At 43.3% G+C, this 20251-nt stretch overlaps 1 protein-coding gene across 5 annotated transcripts in view; it reads right to left on the reverse strand.

The window, feature by feature from the left end:
• The window catches only part of SMG9 (SMG9 nonsense mediated mRNA decay factor), a 79711-nt gene that overhangs the window by 38877 nt on the left and 20583 nt on the right, over positions 1–20251 (reverse strand). For all 5 annotated transcript variants that reach the window (XR_004541128.1, XM_033963887.1, XM_033963889.1 and 2 more), the window contains one exon: positions 766–840. Coding sequence is in view for 4 of the 5 variants with exons in the window: in XM_033963887.1 (XP_033819778.1) it covers positions 766–840 (75 nt within the window). In the remaining variant the exon portion in view is untranslated. The remainder of the gene's footprint in view (positions 1–765; positions 841–20251) is intronic.

The following is a 20251-nucleotide window of genomic DNA, read 5'->3' on the forward strand; positions in this document are numbered from 1 at the left end:
CATGATTAAACTCTCTTTTTTCTTAGATATTTCTGGGATATAGACCGTAGAGGTCTGCCCGGTATTGTCCTTAGGTTCTAACTACTGGAGTTGATGTTGAAGCTTATGCCAACCTATCCAAACCATCTTATCATTTGTGGGATACATACCGTAAAAGTGTGCCCAGCACTGTCCTCATGTGCCAAATTACTGGTGTTTCCATTGAATCCCTCCCCAGCCATCCTAAACTAAATTGCCATATAAGGGATATAGATTGTGCCCAGTACCATCCTTAGTTCTTCATTGTATGCCATTCATTTTCTAATTAGAGGTATCATACCTCCTCTGTCCCTCCTCTCACAAAACATTTCAGCTCAGCAGCCTATTAAAAGGAACTGGCAGGAAAGAGGGATCACTGTCAAGCATTAATAAATAATTTGGCTACCAGATTTCAGAGCAGATAATCAAATGACCACCACCAAGCTTTAGGCAGATTTTGGCCATGCTGTAGGTCAGAGCTGGTTTTGGCAGGTACAGAGGGAAAAAGGAAAATTGCCTGGAACCCCAGAACCACAAGGGGGGGTCCCCTTTGGTAAAACAAAATACTGTCATTGAGGTAGAGCTTTAGGGTATCTGTTGCCAGCTGAACTCAGCCCTTCATTTTTAACCTGGGACCCACTTTAACCCTGGAAACCCAACTGTGCCAATCTCAAGGTTAAAGCCCACACTTCAGACAGCTACACTCCTCCCTATTCCACATTGATGCCAAGAATGAACTCTCTTTACCCTCTCAGTAGGCGGCTTTGCAAGGATGATTGGAGTTTTCTGCATAACGGGACCTCCAGATTCTTCACTTGCATCCTGGGCAAGAAAGAAAACAAAGATTGAGAAACATGAAAGTGAGAAAAAATTAATATCTCAAGTTAAAGCATATAATGAAGGTAAAAATGGCGATAACTCCTTTCCAGCTAAAGCCGAGTTGGAGAGGTAAATGTTTTAGCACATTGGTCAACACAAAGTTTTACAGCAGATTTTCAGCCAGGCTATATACTCGCCCAGATGCTGAAAATGCTGGCATTAATTTTATATAAAGTTATCCTTGCTATTTCTGTTGGACTTGTCAGCATATAAAAAAGTTAAACGTCAACACCAGTGCTAACCTTTAGTTTTAAATTCAGTACTGCTATCTGTTTAACTAGTGCCATTAAAAATACATCAGGCCAACTACCCACTTACAGTTAATTTTAAATATTTACCCAGTTACACTAGTATTCTGTAAAGAAAAGTAAGCATTTAAATACTGTATTTTTCACTCCACAAGACGTACCTTTTTTCCCCCCAAAAAGTGGGTGGAAATGTCTGTGCATCTTATGGAATGAATATTGCATCACAGACCGTGATTTCACATGTACAGTGCCTTTTTTCACCTTTTTAAATCTTGGTGGTCTGGCGGTGTGTATCGGCAGGAGCAAGCTTTCCGCTATCCTGCCCCACGCTGAGCCCCTCTCTCACTGGATGGCTGCTTCAGCCTGGGCCCGCATTGCTCCCTGAATGGCTGCCATCAGTTCTCGTGACTAGACCACCAGAGGGGGGACAGGGTACAGAGCCTGGTAGGGAGGGGGCTGGGTGCAGAGCCTGGTAGGGAAGGGAGCTGGGTTCAGAGACTGGCAGGGAGGGGGGCTAAATGCAGAGTCTAGGTGTGTCTTAAGGTCAAGTGTGTCTTATAGTGCGAAAAATACAGTAATTTTGACTATATAATGAGTTATATAGACAAAATTAATCTGTATGCGTGCCAGCAATTTGTTAATATAGCACATAATCTGCATTTTACAGACCGCTCCTAAGATTCTCTATTTTTTAAATTTGAAATGCCTGTTCCTGCCCATGGCAATCCGTATTCATTGAAGATGAATAGGACAGGTGGGGGAAGGGTGAGAGACTAACTCCTAGAAATGCTGAACTTGATAGGTCTCATGTAACCTAAACTGACCCTTTCCCACCAAAAATTATTAGAAGACTAACTATGACATGAAAGACTAAAATAGCAATGGAATGAGGAAAGCAAATGGGATACAGAACTGCCGGGGTACAAGCTCTATCGCCAGGACAGGTCAGGACAGAAAGGAGGTGGAATAGCCCTATACATAAAAGAAAGCATACAATCGACAAGAATGGACACAGTGGAGATGACCAACAAGCTGGAATCGCTATGGATTAAAATACCGGATAGGAAAGGACATGAAATAAAGATGGGCCTATACTATCGTCCACCCGGGCAAACCGGAGATATCGACAGAGAAATGGAAACCGAGATGAAGCGAGAATGCAAAAGTGGTTACACAGTTATTATGGGAGACTTCAACTACCCCGGGATAGACTGGAAACTTGGAAGCTCCAGATGCGCTAGAGAGACAGAATTTCTGGAGGCTACACAAGATTGTTTCATGGAGCAGCTTGTTAGAGAACCGACGAGAGGAAATGCCACTCTGGATCTAATCCTAAATGGGTTAATGGGCCCTGCAAAGGAAGTGGAAGTAGTGGGACCGTTGGGAAACAGCGATCATAATATGATCAAGTTCAAAGTTGAAGTAGGAATACCGAAAGGAAAGAGAACCATAGCAACAACTTTCAACTTCAGGAAAGGAAACTATGAAGCAATGAGGGAAATGGTAAGGAAGAAACTTAGGAACACTTCCAAGAAATGGCAAACGGTAGAACATGCCTGGCTTTTTTTCAGGGACACGGTGAGCGAGGCGCAAAATTTGTACATACCCAGATTCAGAAAGGGGAGCAAAAAGAGTCGAACAAAAGACCCGGTATGGCTGACTAAAATAGTGAAGGAAGCGATAGGCAATAAGAAAAATTCATTCAGGAAATGGAAAAAGGACAAAACTGAGGGGAACTGGATGGAGCACAGGAAGTATCAAAAAGAATGTCACCGAGTGGTTCGAAAAGCCAAAAGAGAGTATGAAGAGAAGCTAGCCAGGGAGGCACGAAATTTCAAACCATTCTTCAGATATGTTAAAGGGAAACAGCCAGCTAGGGAGGAGGTGGGACCGCTGGATGATGGAGACAGGAAGGGGGTAGTGAAGGAGGAGAAAGAAGTCGCAGAAAGACTTAACATGTTCTTTTCGTCTGTATTTACGAACGAAGACACAACCAACTTACCGGAACCTGAGCAATTCTTCAATGGAAATGAAGCAGAAAAATTAACATCCATGGAAGTGAGCCTTGAAGATGTGCGCAGGCAGATAGAAAAACTAAAAACTGACAAATCCCCGGGTCCAGACGGAATCCATCCAAGGGTTCTGAAGGAATTAAAGGAGGAGATAGCAGAACTACTGCAGCAAGTTTGCAACCTATCCCTGAAAACAGGTGTGATACCAGAGAATTGGAAGATAGCCAACGTCACGCCCATCTTCAAAAAGGGATCAAGAGGTGCCCCGGGAAACTACAGACCTGTGAGTCTGACCTCGGTTCCGGGGAAAATGGCAGAAGCGCTGATAAAAGAAAACATCGATGAACATTTGGAAAGAAATGAACTTCTGATACCAAGCCAACATGGTTTCTGCAGGGGGAGATCGTGCTTAACTAACTTATTGCACTTCTTCGAAGGAATCAACAAACGGACGGATAAAGGAGACCCCATAGACATCGTATACCTAGATTTCCAAAAAGCCTTTGACAAGGTGCCTCACGAGCGTCTACTCCGGAAACTGAAGAACCATGGGGTGGACGGAGATGTGCATAGATGGATCAGAAACTGGTTGGCGGGTAGGAAACAGAGGGTAGGGGTGAAGGGCCACTACTCGGACTGGAAGAGGGTCACAAGTGGTGTTCCGCAGGGCTCGGTGCTCGGGCCACTACTATTTAATATATTCATAAATGATCTAGAAATAGGGACGACGTGTGAGATAATAAAATTTGCAGACGACACCAAACTATTCAGTGGAGCTCGGACTAAAGAGGACTGCGAAGAATTACAAAGGGACCTGAATAAACTAGGGGAATGGGCGACGAGATGGCAGATGAAGTTCAACGTTGAGAAATGTAAAGTACTGCATGTGGGAAGCAGAAACCTGAGGTACAACTATACGATGGGAGGGATGTTATTGAATGAGAGTACCCAGGAAAGGGACTTAGGGGTAATGGTGGACATGACAATGAAGCCGACGGCACAGTGCGCAGCGGCCGCTAAGAGAGCGAATAGAATGCTGGGTATAATCAAGAAGGGTATTACAACCAGGACGAGAGAAGTTATTCTGCCGTTGTATCGGGCGATGGTGCGCCCGCATCTGGAATACTGCGTCCAATATTGGTCGCCGTACCTTAAGAAGGATATGGCGATACTCGAGAGGGTTCAGAGGAGAGCGACACGTCTGATAAAAGGGATGGAAAACCTTCCATATGCTGAGAGATTGGAGAAACTGGGTCTCTTTTCCCTGGAGAAGAGGAGACTTAGAGGGGATATGATAGAGACTTATAAGATCATGAAGGGCATAGAGAGAGTAGAGAGGGACAGATTCTTCACACTTTCAAAAAATAAAAGAACAAGAGGGTATCTGGAAAAGTTGAAAGGGGACAGATTCAAAACAAATGCTAGGAAGTTCTTCTTTACCCAACGTGTGGTGGACACCTGGAATGCGCTTCCAGAGAATGTAATAGGGCAGAGTACGGTACTGGGATTTAAGAAAGGATTGGACGGTTTCCTGCTGGAAAAGAGGATAGAGGGGTATAAATAGAGGATTTCTGCACAGGTCCTGGACCTGTTGGGCCGCCGCGTGAGCGGACTGCTGGGCATGATGGACCTCAGGTCTGACCCAGCAGAGGCATTGCTTATGTTCTTATGTTCAAGGATACAAAAGGATATTCGTCTGTATAGTCTGACAGCCCTGCAAGGCTCTTGCTAAAAACTACTTGTATTATGACATCTACATCCAGATTTTCTTATTCAAAATTTTTCAAAGTATTCACAGACAGTCTTTACATCTTTGACTTTTTTACTGCCCACTGACATTAACAGCTGATATTTGGGATAGAGTGATTCAAACATTAACATTGTTAAACCACAGTGCTCCACAGAAAACAGGAGAAACCACAAAAACAAAACAGGGAAACAGATGTACCTAATGGATCAATCAAGTTTATTCCAACAAATGAAACGGTCAATAAAAATAATCCAGCTAGCAGGCTGTACCAATGTAATAAATAGTAGCAAGAAGACCCTACACGGTCTGTGTTTCAGCTGATTTTAGTTTGTCATAATTATTATGTTTGTTTTAACTCATGTGAACAGTTTAGTTCTTAAGCAGTATAAAATAAATAAAAATAGCCTTCATCAGGGGTCCGATACTGTAACCACCGTACCAATGCCGTTCAGCCAGAGATAATAAAGGTAAAAATGGCGACAACTCCTTTCCAGCTAAAGCCGAGTTGGAGAGGTAAATGTTTTAGCACATTGGTCAACACAAAGTTTTACAACATATTTTCAGGCTATCGCAGGGGTAGGGAACTCCGATCCTCGAGAGCCGTATTCCAGTTGGGTTTTCAGGATTTCCCCAATGAATATGTATGAGATCTATTTGCTTGCACTGCTTTCAATGCATATTCATTGTGGAAATCCTGAAAACCTGACTGGAATATGGCTCTCGAGAACCGGAGTTCCCTACCCCTGGGCAATCTGCCTGTTTTGGTTTTGTGAAAATTTTCTAATGTCATCATACTGGGGGATTTTAATATATGTATTGACATCCCTAATCAACCAAAGATTTGAATCTGGTTCAACATTTTCAGGGCATGACACCTATTGCAGGTCACACATTAGTTTTAATAATATCATTTGGCTCTTGTTTGTATAATCTTAGCAATGTCATTTCATGCCCTGCTATTATTTTCTCCGATTTAACTTCTGCTTCCTCAAAACAAAATATGTGTTGTGGCTATTCTTATCAGACAAATTGGATTTCAGTGGATTCTTTACCTTCACTCTCCTCTAATTTTCCAGATGTCTTTAATACCTTGTGTCTGGAAACTCAATCTTCAAAGTGGACCACCATTAACAGAGAAAGGCCTGGAGTCACTAACCTGCCTGATCGGGTCCGATCTGGGCAGATCCGATGAATTCAGGAACGAAAAATATGCAGATGGGGGCGATCGGAGGAACGCCCCCATCTGCCTGCACAGATCGCTCTAAAGCAGTGGTCTCAAACTCAAACCCTTTGCAGGGCCACATTTTGGATTTTAGATACTTGGAGGGCCTCAGAAATAAATAGTTAATGTCTTATTAAAGAAATGACAATTTTGCATGAGGTAAAACTCTTTATAGTTTATAAATCTTTCCTTTTGGCTATGTCTTAATAATAATATTGTCATTTATAGCTAAAGAGACATATGATCAAGAAACTGTTTTATTTTACTTTTGTGATTATGATAAACATACCGAGGGCCTCAAAATAGTACCTGGCGGGCCGCATGTGGCCCCCGGGCCGTGTGTTTGAGACCACTGCTCTAAAGCGATCCCCGCACATGTGCAGACCACCTGTAGATGGTCTGCGCATGCCCGTCTGAGACGCGACGCGACTTATGATCAGCACTCCTGAGTTCCTCCAAAACCTGCCTTAATACATGTGGGGGAGCTGGGACTACACTAAATAGAACTGGCGTGCTTAGACTCTGTTGATCCAAGCATCTTCCGTGAATCCCATCTATACATGAAACTTTAAAGCAGACCTGCAGCTTTGCTGTGGAGAGGAGCACGCCTAGCCATTTGTCTCTGCGAAAACGAACAGCGAGTCCTGTAATTTAAAAGTTTTGATAAAGTGTGTCTGCCTGAAAAGACTTCAACAGTTCGTTTTCAAACAGATCACGATGCGGTAGGAGAACTTCAGGGAAGGGCAGGAGAACGGCGATGCGGCAGGAGAGATTTGGGGAAGATCGAGGCAGAGCAGGGCGGCAAGAGGGCGAGCATCAGAAGATAAGAAGCAGGGCAGCATTTGGGGCGAGCAGGCAGGAGAGACTGCAGGGCAGAGAGCAGGGCTTCCAGTCGAAAAGACATTTTCGATTGGTCCCCAGCAGTCTCTTCTACTGGTGATCGGCCAGCCCAGTCGGATTGGAAATCTGGTGTTGTGAATCGCGTCCCAGCCTACTTTGCATGCATTTCACCTCATTTGTATGTACGGATTCAAAGCGGATCGCAGGAGAGGTAAGTGAATCATGCCGGATGGAAATTTGATAGTACACGATCGGTTTGCTTTGTGAATCTAGCCCAAAGTGAAAGAAATAGTTCCCTTAAAGCAGGGATCTCAAAGTACCTCCTTGAGGGCCGCAATCCAGTCGGGATTTCAGGATTTCCCCAATGAATATGCATGAGATCTATGTGCATGCACTGCTTTCAATAATAATAATAAAGTTATTATTATTATTATTATTTGAATATTATTTGCATGCCAAATAATCTATGTAAATTTTTCTTTCATTTTTTTCTGAACCAACAATGCAATCTACAGTTAATAGGCTAATTTTGATACTTAGATTGCATTTGATATATCTGTTGCATAACACTGCGATATTAAGGGCTCCTTCTACTGCCCTCGGGCTACGTGGAAAAACTAACGCCAGCTCAATGGAGGCAATAGCATTGCAGCGCACGCAAAAATCGCTAGCGCAGCTTAGTAAAAGGAGCCCTAAACATTTTAGATAATTTGGCCAAGGTTACAACATGGGAGACCTTTAAATCCCATCATTGACTTTGTTTACATATTTACTGGGTAAGGTGAATTTAACTACGTTTATTTTATCCTGTTCTTCCTTTCAGCCTCAAATTTCAAAAGTGGTTCAAACAGGTTTTATATATTATGTCAACTGCATTCAGTTAGAAGGTATTTTATTTTGATAATTCTGTCCTCCAAACTAACTTGCACAAGGTTTTTTACTGAGGTAATTCTATTTATAATGGGGTAATTCAAATTAATTTAAAAAGTTTAGTCATTACAGAATATGGCTGCTTGGTTTATTGTAGAGAATGACATGGGGACAAATTTGTCCCCGCAGGAATGCAATTTCCCTGTCCCCGTGAGTTTTGTCGCTATCCCTGTCCCTTCCCCATTCCTGTAAGCTCTGCCTTAACTGCACAAGCCTCGAACACTTATGATTTTAAAGCCTTTGAGGCTTGTGCAGATGAGGATGGAGCTTGCAGGAATGAGGCAGGGACAGGAAAAGAACTTGCGGGGACGGGAAAAAAATTGTCCCCGTGTCATTCTCTAGTTTATTGCTCAAACACATAGATGTCATAGGGCAGCTCCATTGTTACAACAATTTCAATGGCTTCCAGTTAAATATTGAGTGAAATATAAAATTTATTCAACATACCACGGGCTCTTCAATATAATATACCACTATATTTGGACAATAAAGTTATTGCATATACTCTGACTCTTCCAAATCCTTCAACAGCTAAAATATTCATTATTGTGCCTGAAAGAGATTCTCTGGTACGAGCAGTGCAAGCTTCCTGTTGTAGCCACTTGGCTAGGAGATAACGGGAAAGGAGGGGAAGCTGACCTCTTTATTACCGTCCTCATTGTTTATGGGATTCTATCCGTTCTGGTCCTGCACTTGTAGAACATGAGTCACTAGCACAGTGACTGATGGGCAAAATATTTTGTTTATCTGTTCATAAACAAACATGCTTGTCTTTCATAACAACTCTTCCCATATACACAAACTTTCATGTACTGAGACAACTCCGTTCTGTATTCTACATTCCAAGCAGGCAAATGGAACAAATGTTTAACCAACTTTATTTCAAACGCACTTTCAAACCAAACGTTTAGAAAGTCAATAAAAACCTCTCTCTTTGACAAATTTCTCTGACCCCACTTCAACCTGATGTACTTCCAATACACTTCCAGATAAACCTGACTAAACTTAACATGCCAATGTAAATTTGAAAGTTCTCTGTACTGTCGCTGTCTGCATACAGTCTCTTCCTTTGTAAACTGTTTAGAACTGTTTATGGTATGGCGGTATAGAAAACTAAAGTTGTTATTATTATTATTAAACAAAAAGACTTGGATTTGATTTCCAATTGTGTGTTTACAGGCTTGCTGGGGCTGGGAGGTGGTTGCTAAAGGAGAGGGTTGCAGTCATTGCGCAATGGTGGCACCTACAGGGTAATTCTATAAAGAAAAATAAATTTAGATGCCAGATATGATGGTATTCTAATGATTTGCCTATGTATTTTCGCACACCTATGTGCTATTTTATAAATACATACATATATTTCACAGTGCAGTTTGAAGATGGGTGTACATGTAGGCATAGTCTAGGCAAGGCAGGGCTGGCTGGTTAAGTGTTTGAACCTGTGATGATATTGTCATGAAGAATGTAATTTTTAGCAAGTATGTTTATTACACTAGACTCTCAATTAACTTTTCTTCAAACCGCTTAGAACCTAACGGATGTAGCGGTATATAAGAAATAAATTACATTACATTATGTACTTACCCTGATAAGCTCTTTTCCAGTAGATAGGCGAGACATTCTAGACAGATGGCGAGAGTAGACAATGTTCAAGCAGACTTACTATTAAAAAGAGGCCTAACTAATACTATACCCCATACTATGCCATACCAGAAACTGTTCCAGAGAAACTACTGGACATGTGGTGGGAAAAAGCGTGGGCGTACTCAGGTGTGGCGTGCCAAGTTTAAATTTCCACCAGAAATTGATTTTATTTTCATTTCTATTTAAACTATTACAGTATTTCTTTGATTTTTTTGTACTGGTTGCTTGAGTTCCAGTTAACAGAGTCTACAGTATGTATGTTTTTTGTAATCTGCACAGATTTTTGGATGTGCGGAATATAAATGTTTTAAATAAATAATTCTACATTACATAATCACCTGTTATGATAGTATTCTATAACAGAATGTAGGCACCTACATTGCTTTATAGAATATGCTCCTATCAAGTACCCTCTGGCCATCCACATATAGGCATCAAGTTATAAAACTGCCTCCTAGTAGCTAGACATAGAGCTCACAATTGCAGAGATCCATAGGAAACCCTAGTTGCTACAGGTACCTCTACTTCACATGTATTGGGTGGCTCATCAGTGCTTGGGTACTAACTGTAGGTGAAAAATTTGCAGCGGATTCCTTCTGCAGATGCACGCGGCCTCATTTTCTGCTTTAGCTATACAGTAGATGGTAATTGCATCGCACCTAAAAAAAAGCCACAATCCATTTCCCAAACCCACCTCCCAGAGAAATCTGTTTCTCATAAACATCCACAAAAGTCTGTTGGGTTCCTCAGTGGGTTGCTGGCCTCCTGCATCGCCGTACATGAAGAAGGACACGGTACTACTCGAAAGGGTCCAGAGAAGAGCGACTAAGATGGTTAAGGGGCTGGAAGAGTTGCCACACAGCGAAAGATTAGAGAAAGTGGGCCTCTTCTCCCTCGAACAGAGGAGATTGAGAGGGGACATGATCGAAACATTCAAGGTACTGAAGGGGATAGACTTAGTAGATAAGGAGAGGTTGTTCACCCTCTCCAAGGTAGGGAGAACAAGAGGGCACTCTCTAAAGTTGAAAGGGAATAGATTCTGTATAAACGTAAGGAAGTTCTTCTTCACCCAGAGAGTGGTAGAAAGCTGGAACGCTCTCCCAGAGGCTGTTATAGGGGAAAACATCCTCCAAGGATTCAAGACAAAGTTAGACAAGTTTCTGCTGAACAAGAACGTGCACTGGTAGGGCTAGTCTCAGTTAGGGTGCTGGTCTTAGACCAGAGGGCCGCAGCGTGAGCGGACTGCTGGGCATGATGGACCACTGGTCTGACTCAGCAGTGGCAATTCTTATTACATATATAGTTCTACATTTTGCAATAAATTTTAATTTTCAAGCCAGCATCTGACTTGCTTGATTATACAATTCAAAATATTCCTGTCTAAGTTGGTTCAGCTTATCCTGAATCCCCTGCAATTCTAATTCATACAATTTTAAGCATGCAGTGTGCAAAACTGCCCAATGGCTCTTGGTGTCATTTCTGGTCTTGCACAGGGTCTCTAATGAATGGATCTCCAAGCGCAGATCCGCTTCTTGTTGTCTACGCAACCAGCTATATTAGGCCTATAATGATAAGTTTGTCCCTCAGCACCACTTTAAAACTCTCCCACAGTGTGAGAGGGGAAACTTCCAGGGAGTTGTTAAATTCTAAAAACTCTCGAATGTCGTGTTCAATCTGTTGTGTATTAACTGGATCATTCAGTAGACTGGGAACTGCCAATATTGCTGTCTGGTATGATCTCCACCAAAAAAAAGATTAAAAATGAGGAGGACATGATCTGACCAAGTTCTCGGCTAAATTTCTACCTGTCAGGTGTTTTACAAATATCATCATCTCCCAGCCAAATGTCAATTCTAGTGTAGGAATTATGGGTGTTAGAGTAAAAAGTGTAGTTGCGTTCTCATGAGTCACTCTCCATAAGTCCCACATCTCCTATTTCTGGCAGAAACTTACTAGTTTGTCCTGGTTTGGATCTTGTATAAGAGACCCTTGCCACTGAGTTATCCATTCGAGGATCTAAAGTTAAGTTGAAATCGCTTCCCAGCAGCAAGGATCCCTCCACACGATGATGTAGTAAGTCTGAGATTTGATCATAAAAGAGACCTTGGTCATGATTGGGCGCATATACATTAAGTAGTGTAAACTGCTTACCCGCCAGGCTTAGGTCTAGATGATCATATTTGTCCCCTTTATCCAAAAGAGCTTTATGTATCTGTCAGTTATGATCTTTGCTAAGTAAAACATCCACTCCCGTTATTTTAGTCTTATACTTATTGCAAACTAAGTATTGAAGGGGGAACTTTTACTCATATTTGCCCAAGAAATGGGTTTCTTGTACGAGTACAATATCTGCCTTTAGCTGTGTCACCTCTTTAAAAATGTCAAACGAAAAAAACTATATGACAATCTAATAGCCACCAGAGCAGCTAAACTGGACAGTCAAATCACCATTCTGTTGTCATCGACTACAGACTACAAAATCTTCAAGAAAGATACTAAAACCCTACTCTTCAAAAAATACATAAAACCTATCCAACACGACCAGTTCCTACCTCATCCCCACTTCTAATTACCCAACTAATGCTAAAATGCCTCTATTTACCCATCACTTACCATCTTAAGATCTTGACAACTCTTTGGTAATTCTTATTACCCAACATTTATCACCTTAAGATAACGACAACTCTTTGGTAATTCTTATGTAACTCTTACGACATCTCTTATGCTATTCCTGTAAATTTTTATGTAAACTTTTTATGTAATCTCTGAAAACTTTTATGTAATCCGCCTTGAACCGCAAGGTATTGGCAGAATAGAAATCACTAATGTAATGTAATGTAATGTAATGTTAAAAGAAGCAAATGCTTGAAAGGAAGTATTTAAGCCAAATACATTTAATGAGAAACAAGTTAACCTAACAATAATCTCTTAGGAAGGAGAAGTAACATAAAAGACATAAAACATACGAGACCAACACAGTAAATAATCTTGAACCTCTCGATATCCGAGGTTCCCTCTTCCCTACATCCCTCCCCCTGATCCTTTACTTTCAATCCATCCACCTCCCACCCTACCTCCCCTCCACCCAAAACTATGAGATTTGAGTGCCTCAACAGAGAATGCACTCAGAGAAGAAGGATGGGTAACGTCAACCACAGGCCACCATCTCTCCATCAACAGTATTCAAAATATATATTGGAACTTGTCCTTACGTTAAACCACTAAGTGGTTCAAACTAAAGGAGGTCTTATTTCCAATAACCACCTCCAGAGCAGCTATTCAAACTATCCTGTTAAAATCATATGCCTGTGTTCTAGGACATCCCGCTCACCCTAGTCGATATGTCCATCTTCTTGCCCTTCCCTTCCAGAAGGAAGCCAAACACATCAATAAGAGAACAAAGCAAAGTTGAAAGCTTTAGGCAACCACGTGATTTTGTAGCTGGGCTCCAGATAGCTGTCGAGTAAGTCGACCTCTGCCTCGGGTCACTCGTTGCCATTTCGGGCAGGCTGAGCAGTGATCTGTGGAGCAAGGTTTAGGCCACCTTTCGATCTGCTGCACTGCTGTATTTATTCTGGCAATCTCAGGGAAAAGCTGGTTTGCTCTTCAACTGTTTTCACTTTCTGCAATTTATCATCCAAGTAAAAAAGCAAGGCAAACGGATGCTGCCAATTGTATCAGATGTTTTCTTTCTGAGATGTATCATAAAAACTTTTAGTTTCGCTCTTCACTGAAGGGTCACTGCTGCAAAATCACGGCATAATTCAGTTTCTTGAGCATCCCACTTAACTGTCTGAGCCTTTGCTTTAGTCATAATTTCTTCTTTAAAAACTTTATAATCTTGTGAAAACAAGCCACAATGTGCGGGGCATGCTAGCAACACGTTGTACCACTTCCTCAGTTAGTACTGTATATTCTGGACTTTCAGGAATACCTCTGATGAGAAGATTGGACCGCCCACTGTGGTTTTCTAAATCTTCTATTTTGTCTAGCAGATAAGAGTCGAGTCTTTTGTGAATCTTGAAACTGATTTTTCAGGCGGGGCAGAGTCTTGCTGCTCCTCCATGTGTGTCTCAATATCTTCTACAAGGTGGCCAAGCTTGGTGATCTCCCCGCGGAGATATGCTGATAGCGCAGAGAACTCCTCACAAACTGCTTTAAGATCAGTTTGTGAGGAGCTCTCGGTGCTATCAGCAGATCTCCGTGGGGATTGTTTTCTGATCAGATTTTATTTCATGTAGAAGCTCATGAAATTCAGCCATAGGCTCACCCAAATGTTCTCCTTCAGGCATTAGATGTACATAAGAACATAAGAATTGCTGTTGCTGGGTCAGACCAGTGGTCCATCGTGCTCAGTAGTCCGCTCATGCGGTGGCCCTTAGGTCAAAGAACAGTGCCCTAACTGAGTCTAGCCTTACTTGCGTACGTTCAGATTCAGCCAACTTGCACACTGTAATTTTTCCCTAAAAATAGGGAAAAAGGCTGTTTCCTCTATAATGGGGGGGGATGGGGGTTCCCCCAACACCCCTCCACAACGGAAGCGCCAACAGTTCTAAGTAAAGTGTGTGTGGGGGGGGGTTCCCCACCCCCACCGGACCGCTTTAAAATAGTGTTTGAATCCAGTGCGCTCACATCCTGCGCGTGATTTTCTGCCCGCAATTGTCCGCACGCGATTGTCTCATGCGGTTTCGTCTAAGTATTGAACGCTGGAACACAAAATACTTTAAATTTTGGCATGAGGCTGCGACATTGTGATTGTATTTGACTCAAATCAGCTCCAAAAGCTCAGAGGTAATGCTTAATTCAGTTTTATCTCCAGGATGGTGTTGTTTTAAAAATAATATTGTTGGAGGCCTTTGGAGTTTACATCTCAGCCATCCATCTTGAATGGTGATGTCAGAGCCCCTCTTTTTTGGTGTTCTTGACACAAATGGAAAAGAAAAGGCTCAACAATTTCTGGTTAAAGATCTTGCAAATTGGAGAGATGATCCAAATTAGCCGCATTTGAAGCAGTCAGCAGCATCAATGATAATAGTCAACAACTCTGCTGAAAGAGCAATTGCCTTAATGCAGCAGTATAATACAAGTCTCACAAGAAATGAGGAGCAGAAGCAGCTCCTCTGTTGACTTGTTGCTCAGCATAGAAAGACCAATCCAACTTGCTCCAAAGCCACACTGAAGAATACTGACTGAATGAAGCATTCACACATAACATTTTGCATTTACTGTGGAATAAGGACATTAGTTACCAGTAATCTCTGAACACTGAACTATTTTCAGTAACACAGTATGTATTTTAACTTCTTTACATGTGCATTTGTTCACAATTTATGTTTAGATGGGTAATTAATATAAATTCTGCACTTCATTTTGTGTATTAAAAATTGTTGAGCAACCTCTAAATGTTCACCAAAAGGCTTGTAATTTGGTACAATTAACAGTGGCCAGACATAGAACAAGAATAGACTTCTGGAGGTCCTGTCCCATGAATTTGATTTTTTTGGACCACCCTAAGGTCCATCAAAGCCCAATAGTGGCCAACCCAGGTTACAAGTACCTGGCAAGATCCCATAGAGTAAAAAGAAAGATTAGTTTCTTACCGTGATAATTTTCTTTCTTGTAAATAGGCATGTCATTCTGGACAAGTGGGTAGTGAATCCAAACCAGAATGCTATGCAGAAAGTATCAATCACAGTTTTCAATTCCTTCTCCTTCCTCGCCAAGAGGACTAGCAGACAGCAGGAAAAATTGAATAACGATTTTCACTGCTAACTTTCAACACACCCTACCCAGGATTTAAAGTTAAGTCCTTGCTTTTCTAAGAATTTTGAATATTTTTGGTAACAGGGCAAGAGGGGAGCATGAGCCAGTGAGGTTAATTCCCTTTCTAGTGTGATTGTAAAGCATACACAACACATAGGGATCTGAGGCTCTGCCCCTTTGATAGTAATTAAAAATGATTTAAGTGTTTAGGAGCAGATTAACACCTCTGAATAATTTGGATTAAGAAATTTGAAATTACATTTGAGAAGGGTATTTTTTGAAACATACCAAAGCAGTCCCTGGTGCCTAGGGCAGGATTAAAGAGCCTGCCTGCAACACTGAGGACTCAAAGGCCACCTCTGTTCTTGCTACTGCATTCACTCTGTAGAACTTTTGTAAAGATTTGAAAGGTGGACCAGGCCCTACAGCCCTACAGATTTCATCAGGCAGAACCGCCCAGGTCTTTGCCCATGAAGAAGCAAGGCTTCTGATCAAAAGCTTTCTCAAAGCTATCTGCAGCTGTTTCCTGAAGGAAATGTAAGCTGACTCAATGGCCCTGTGAATCCATCTGGAGATAGTAGCCTTAGATGCCAGCTTGCCCAGTTTAACCTGACTGGTAAGCAAGAATAAATGATCAGAGAGGTGAAATTTGTTAGTTATGTCAAAATACTGCAGCAACACTCTATATCAAAAGCAACTTTGTGGTTGTGGTATTCTCGTCCATCCTCCCTGTCGAGGGTAAAGGCCAGAGCAGAGAAGCTTGCATACTGGAGATGAATGTGTGGCTATTTGGATGGTGTCGTTGAGAGGGTTTTGGCTAACTGGATCATGGGATGATGGCTGCTGAGCAGGGATGGTGTGCAGCTATCAAAGAAGGGAAGAAGTGTCTTCAGCAGCAGGCTGGCTAATCTACTGAAGAGGGCTTTAATCTAGAAGTGATGAGGCAGGATGATCAAAGCTCCCAGGGGAATATAAGTTCTCAAGTATGGGCAATGTCTGGAAAGCAGTATATACTAATGCTCGAAATATGGGAAACAAGATTCTGGATCTAAAAGCTGTGATGGAAGAAGATGAGTTGGATATAGTAGCAATCACAAAGATGTGGTTCAAGGAGAATCATGACTGGGATGTAGTTATACTGAGCTATAATCTGTTCAGATTGTTGATGATTGTACATGCCTCTTTGGAACGTAGGCAATTTGGTGACCTTGATACAGGACCTGGCCGTCGTTTTTGTTCAATTTGGGAACATTTTTGGATGGACCTTATTCCTCATTTACTGAGAGGGGACTTGATCGAAACCTTCAAAATATTGAAGGGAATAGACTAGTAGATAAAGACAGACTGTTCACCCTTTCCAAGGTAGGGAGAACGAGAGGGCACTCTCTAAAGTTGAAAGGGGATAGATTCCATACAAATATAAGGAAATTCTCTTCACCCAGAGAGTTGTGGAAAACTGGAATGCTCTTCCAGAATCTGTTATAGGGGAAAACACCCTCCAGGGTTTCAAGACAAAGTTGGACAAGTTCCTGCTAAACTGAAATGTACGCAGGTGAGACTGGACTCATTTAGAGCACTGGTCTTTGACCTGAGGGCTAACGCGTGAGCGGACTGCTGGGCAGGATGGACCACTGGTCTGACCCAGCAGCGGCAATTCTTATGTTCTTATGATTTTATTCTTATTTTCCTTTCTTTGCTCTTGAAATGCTGTTGATTTGTGAGATTGGGGGGGGAAGGGTTTATTCTGTGCACATATGTGAGAACTATGCTATTATTTTCTGTTTCATTTGATGGCACTCTGTTGAAAACTTTAATAAATATATTTAAACATAAGAATATATCTAAAAAATGTGAAGACTCTGGTTTCTTAGTCTAGCATGAGATGCTCATACCATGAAGGAAGCCTCAGCTACAGCCTTAACCCCTAAGGCCAAAGCCTCAATCTGCCTATTCTGTAGTCCTGCGGATCTTTTCAAACCACCCCTCCTTCGCTGGGTAGGGAAATGTGTTGGGTCACCTGGGTTACCAGGGAGTCCACCTTTGGCACAACAAACATTTACTGGAATTCCTGATCCATGGGATACAGTTTAACCATGGTTCTAGTCACCCTTAAGAATCCTTCAGAGGTCTCCCAGGGCTCTTTGATTAGGACCCTCATGTCCGGGTGCCACAGAAAAGATACGGGCTGAGCCCAGACCCCACTCAGAAGAGAATACTGGGAATAGAGGGTTTGTGGCAGGTCCTCTGAATGGGAGGCTGCTTCAACCATCAGGGAAGCCTCACTTTGGGACAGTACAGGGATCAAATCTGACCTTTTGTCCTCCAAGTCCCTGTCTGAAATATCATTATAATCCAGAATAGCCTCCGTTTTCAGGGAGGAAGCGCTCTGAGACTGCAACAAGGTCTGCATGCTGGTCAGCTCGCTTGAAGACTTGACTGGCAGATTTCTGCCTTGTGTATAAGCCTACCAGAAGAGATTAACAAACTCTGAGGTAAAGTCCTGAGAGGGCAAGTCTCCTTGTCCCTTAGGGTGGAGCAGGTGTCTTTTCTTGGGTTGCGAAGCTTCTATGCCCTGACGGTGTGCAGAGCTGCTGTACCAGGGCTCTAAAAAAATATTTTGTTCCTCCTGACAGGACCATCTGCCATTCTCCAACCCTAGTGGCCTGCAGAGGGGCTAAGCCAGAAGCTCCCGCCCCGCCATCCCATGACGCATAGCACATGGTGCAAGAATGATTCTCAGACACCCATTCAATGCAAATAAGGCATAATATAGGGATATTAGGGTCTGAGGACTCATCTCTACCAATTTTGAGGCAAAACATGGCATTTTAAGGGAGTCTTAGAACTTAGGGGGAAAAAAGTGAGAAATCCAAGATAGCCACCACAGCTGTTTTGGTGTTGACACTTGTGGTTATTAGGTCCATGAGGGGTTGATCCCAAGGCTGCACTATCAACTGAAAGGCCACGGGGCTTAGACACCACTCTCCGGGATCTAGCACGTGACAACTTAGGGAGTCCACTTGAACATTCTCCATTCCGGCTATGTGGGATGCTGATATTACTTGAAGGTGCGACTCCGTCCAGACCATGAGCAGAGCCGTCTCCTGTGCCACCAAAGTGCTCCTGGTGCCTCCCTGATGACTGACATAGGCCACTGCCGTGGCATTGTCTGACAGAACCCTGACTGACTTGCCCATCAGAAAGGACTGGAAGGCTAGCAACGCCAGACGGATGGCTCTGGTCTCCAAGACATTGATCTACCAAGAAGCCTCTTCTATGGACCAGGTGCCCTGAGCTGAGTGATCTAGACACTGAGCTCCCCAACCGATAAGACTGGCATCCGTGAGCAGCATCGTCAACTGCGGCTGATCCAGACTCACCCCTTGTACAAGATGGAGCCACCAATGAAGATTGCCCCGAGCTAAGCCCGGAAGCGGAACAGGGTGATTCAGACTGTGCCTCTGAGGTAACCACCTCCGAAAAAGAGCATACTGAAGAGCACGCATGTGGGCCTGCGATCACCTCACGACTTCGAGGGAAGCCGCCAACGATCCCAAGACTTGGAGAAAATCCTGCGCCCGAGGACAATGGAACACCATAAGCAGGAGAATCTGGGATTGAAATTTGCTTATCCAGGCTTCCAGAAGGAAGACCATCCCCAAGGAGGTGTCAAACAGCACTTCTAGATACTCCAGGCGCTGAGAGGGAGACAGCCGGCTCTTGGCAAGGTCGACTACCCATCCCAGCGACTGCAGAGACTCTGCCACCCGAGCTGTGGCCCGGGTGCTCTCCTGCAACGACTTTGCTCGAATCAACCAGTCGTCCAGATAGGGATGAACTAAAATGCCCTCTTTTCATAACACCGCTGCAACGATCACCATCATCTTGGTGAATGTCCACAGAGCTGTGGCCAGAACAAAGGGAAGTGCACAGAACTGATAATGTTGCCCCAAGATCGCAAAGCACAGAAAGCGATGATGGGAGGCTCAACTAGGAATATGCAAGTAGGCCTCGGTCAGACCTAGAGGTCAGAAACTCCCCCAGCTGAACCGCCAGAATCACAGACCGCAAAGTTTCCATGCAGAAGGAAGGCACGTGAAGAGCCCTGGTGACCCTTCAAATCCAAGATGGGCCGAAAGGTCCCTTCTTTTTTTGGCACCACAAAGTAAATTGAGTATCAACCTGTGCCCCACTCCTGCGGGGGAACTGGGTCTGGTGAAAGGCCTGATGCTTCCACGCCACCTGCGAGGGAGAAGTGAGAAAACAATCTGGCAAGGAACGGGTAAACTCCAGAGCATAAACGTCCCTGAATCACCTCCAGAACCCACTGATAGGACGTGATGTCTGCCCATTTGGGATATAAATCCCTCAACCGGGCACCAACTGGAACCAAGACGGGCACTGGCAAAGAGTCATTGGGCAGGACGGGCGGCAAGGGACCCAGTGGGGGTGATACCCGCATCCCGGCAGGCCCCACGAAAGTACTGCATGTGCTGGAAGAACCTGCCTCTAGAGAGCCCAGGAGATTGAAAAGAGGCAGCCCCTCAACCAGGGCGGAAACGGCGGAAATCACACCCATGACCAGCGCCACCTCGAGCCAGCGGCCTAGGCCTGTCCTCAGGCAAATGAGGCACTTTAGAATCAGTGAGAGTTTGAACCAACTTGACCAGGTCCTCACCAAATAAGAAAGATCCTTTAAAAGGAAACTTTGTCAACTTAGCTTTGGATGCCGAATCCGCCAACCAAGCGCGAAGCCACAAAGTACGGCGAACGGTCAATACAAACGCCAACGACTTGGCAGAAGCTCGTAAGAGGTCATACATGGCATCTGAAAGATAAGAAGCACCCAATTCAATCTTTGCAACATCGCACTTGAGCAATTCTCAATCCTCAGATTTAATATCAAGCATATACTCGGCCCAGGGAAAACACGCTCGAGCCACCA

The sequence above is a fragment of the Geotrypetes seraphini genome, chromosome 11 (assembly GCF_902459505.1).
Source record: "Geotrypetes seraphini chromosome 11, aGeoSer1.1, whole genome shotgun sequence".
Lineage (NCBI taxonomy): Eukaryota > Metazoa > Chordata > Amphibia > Gymnophiona > Dermophiidae > Geotrypetes > Geotrypetes seraphini.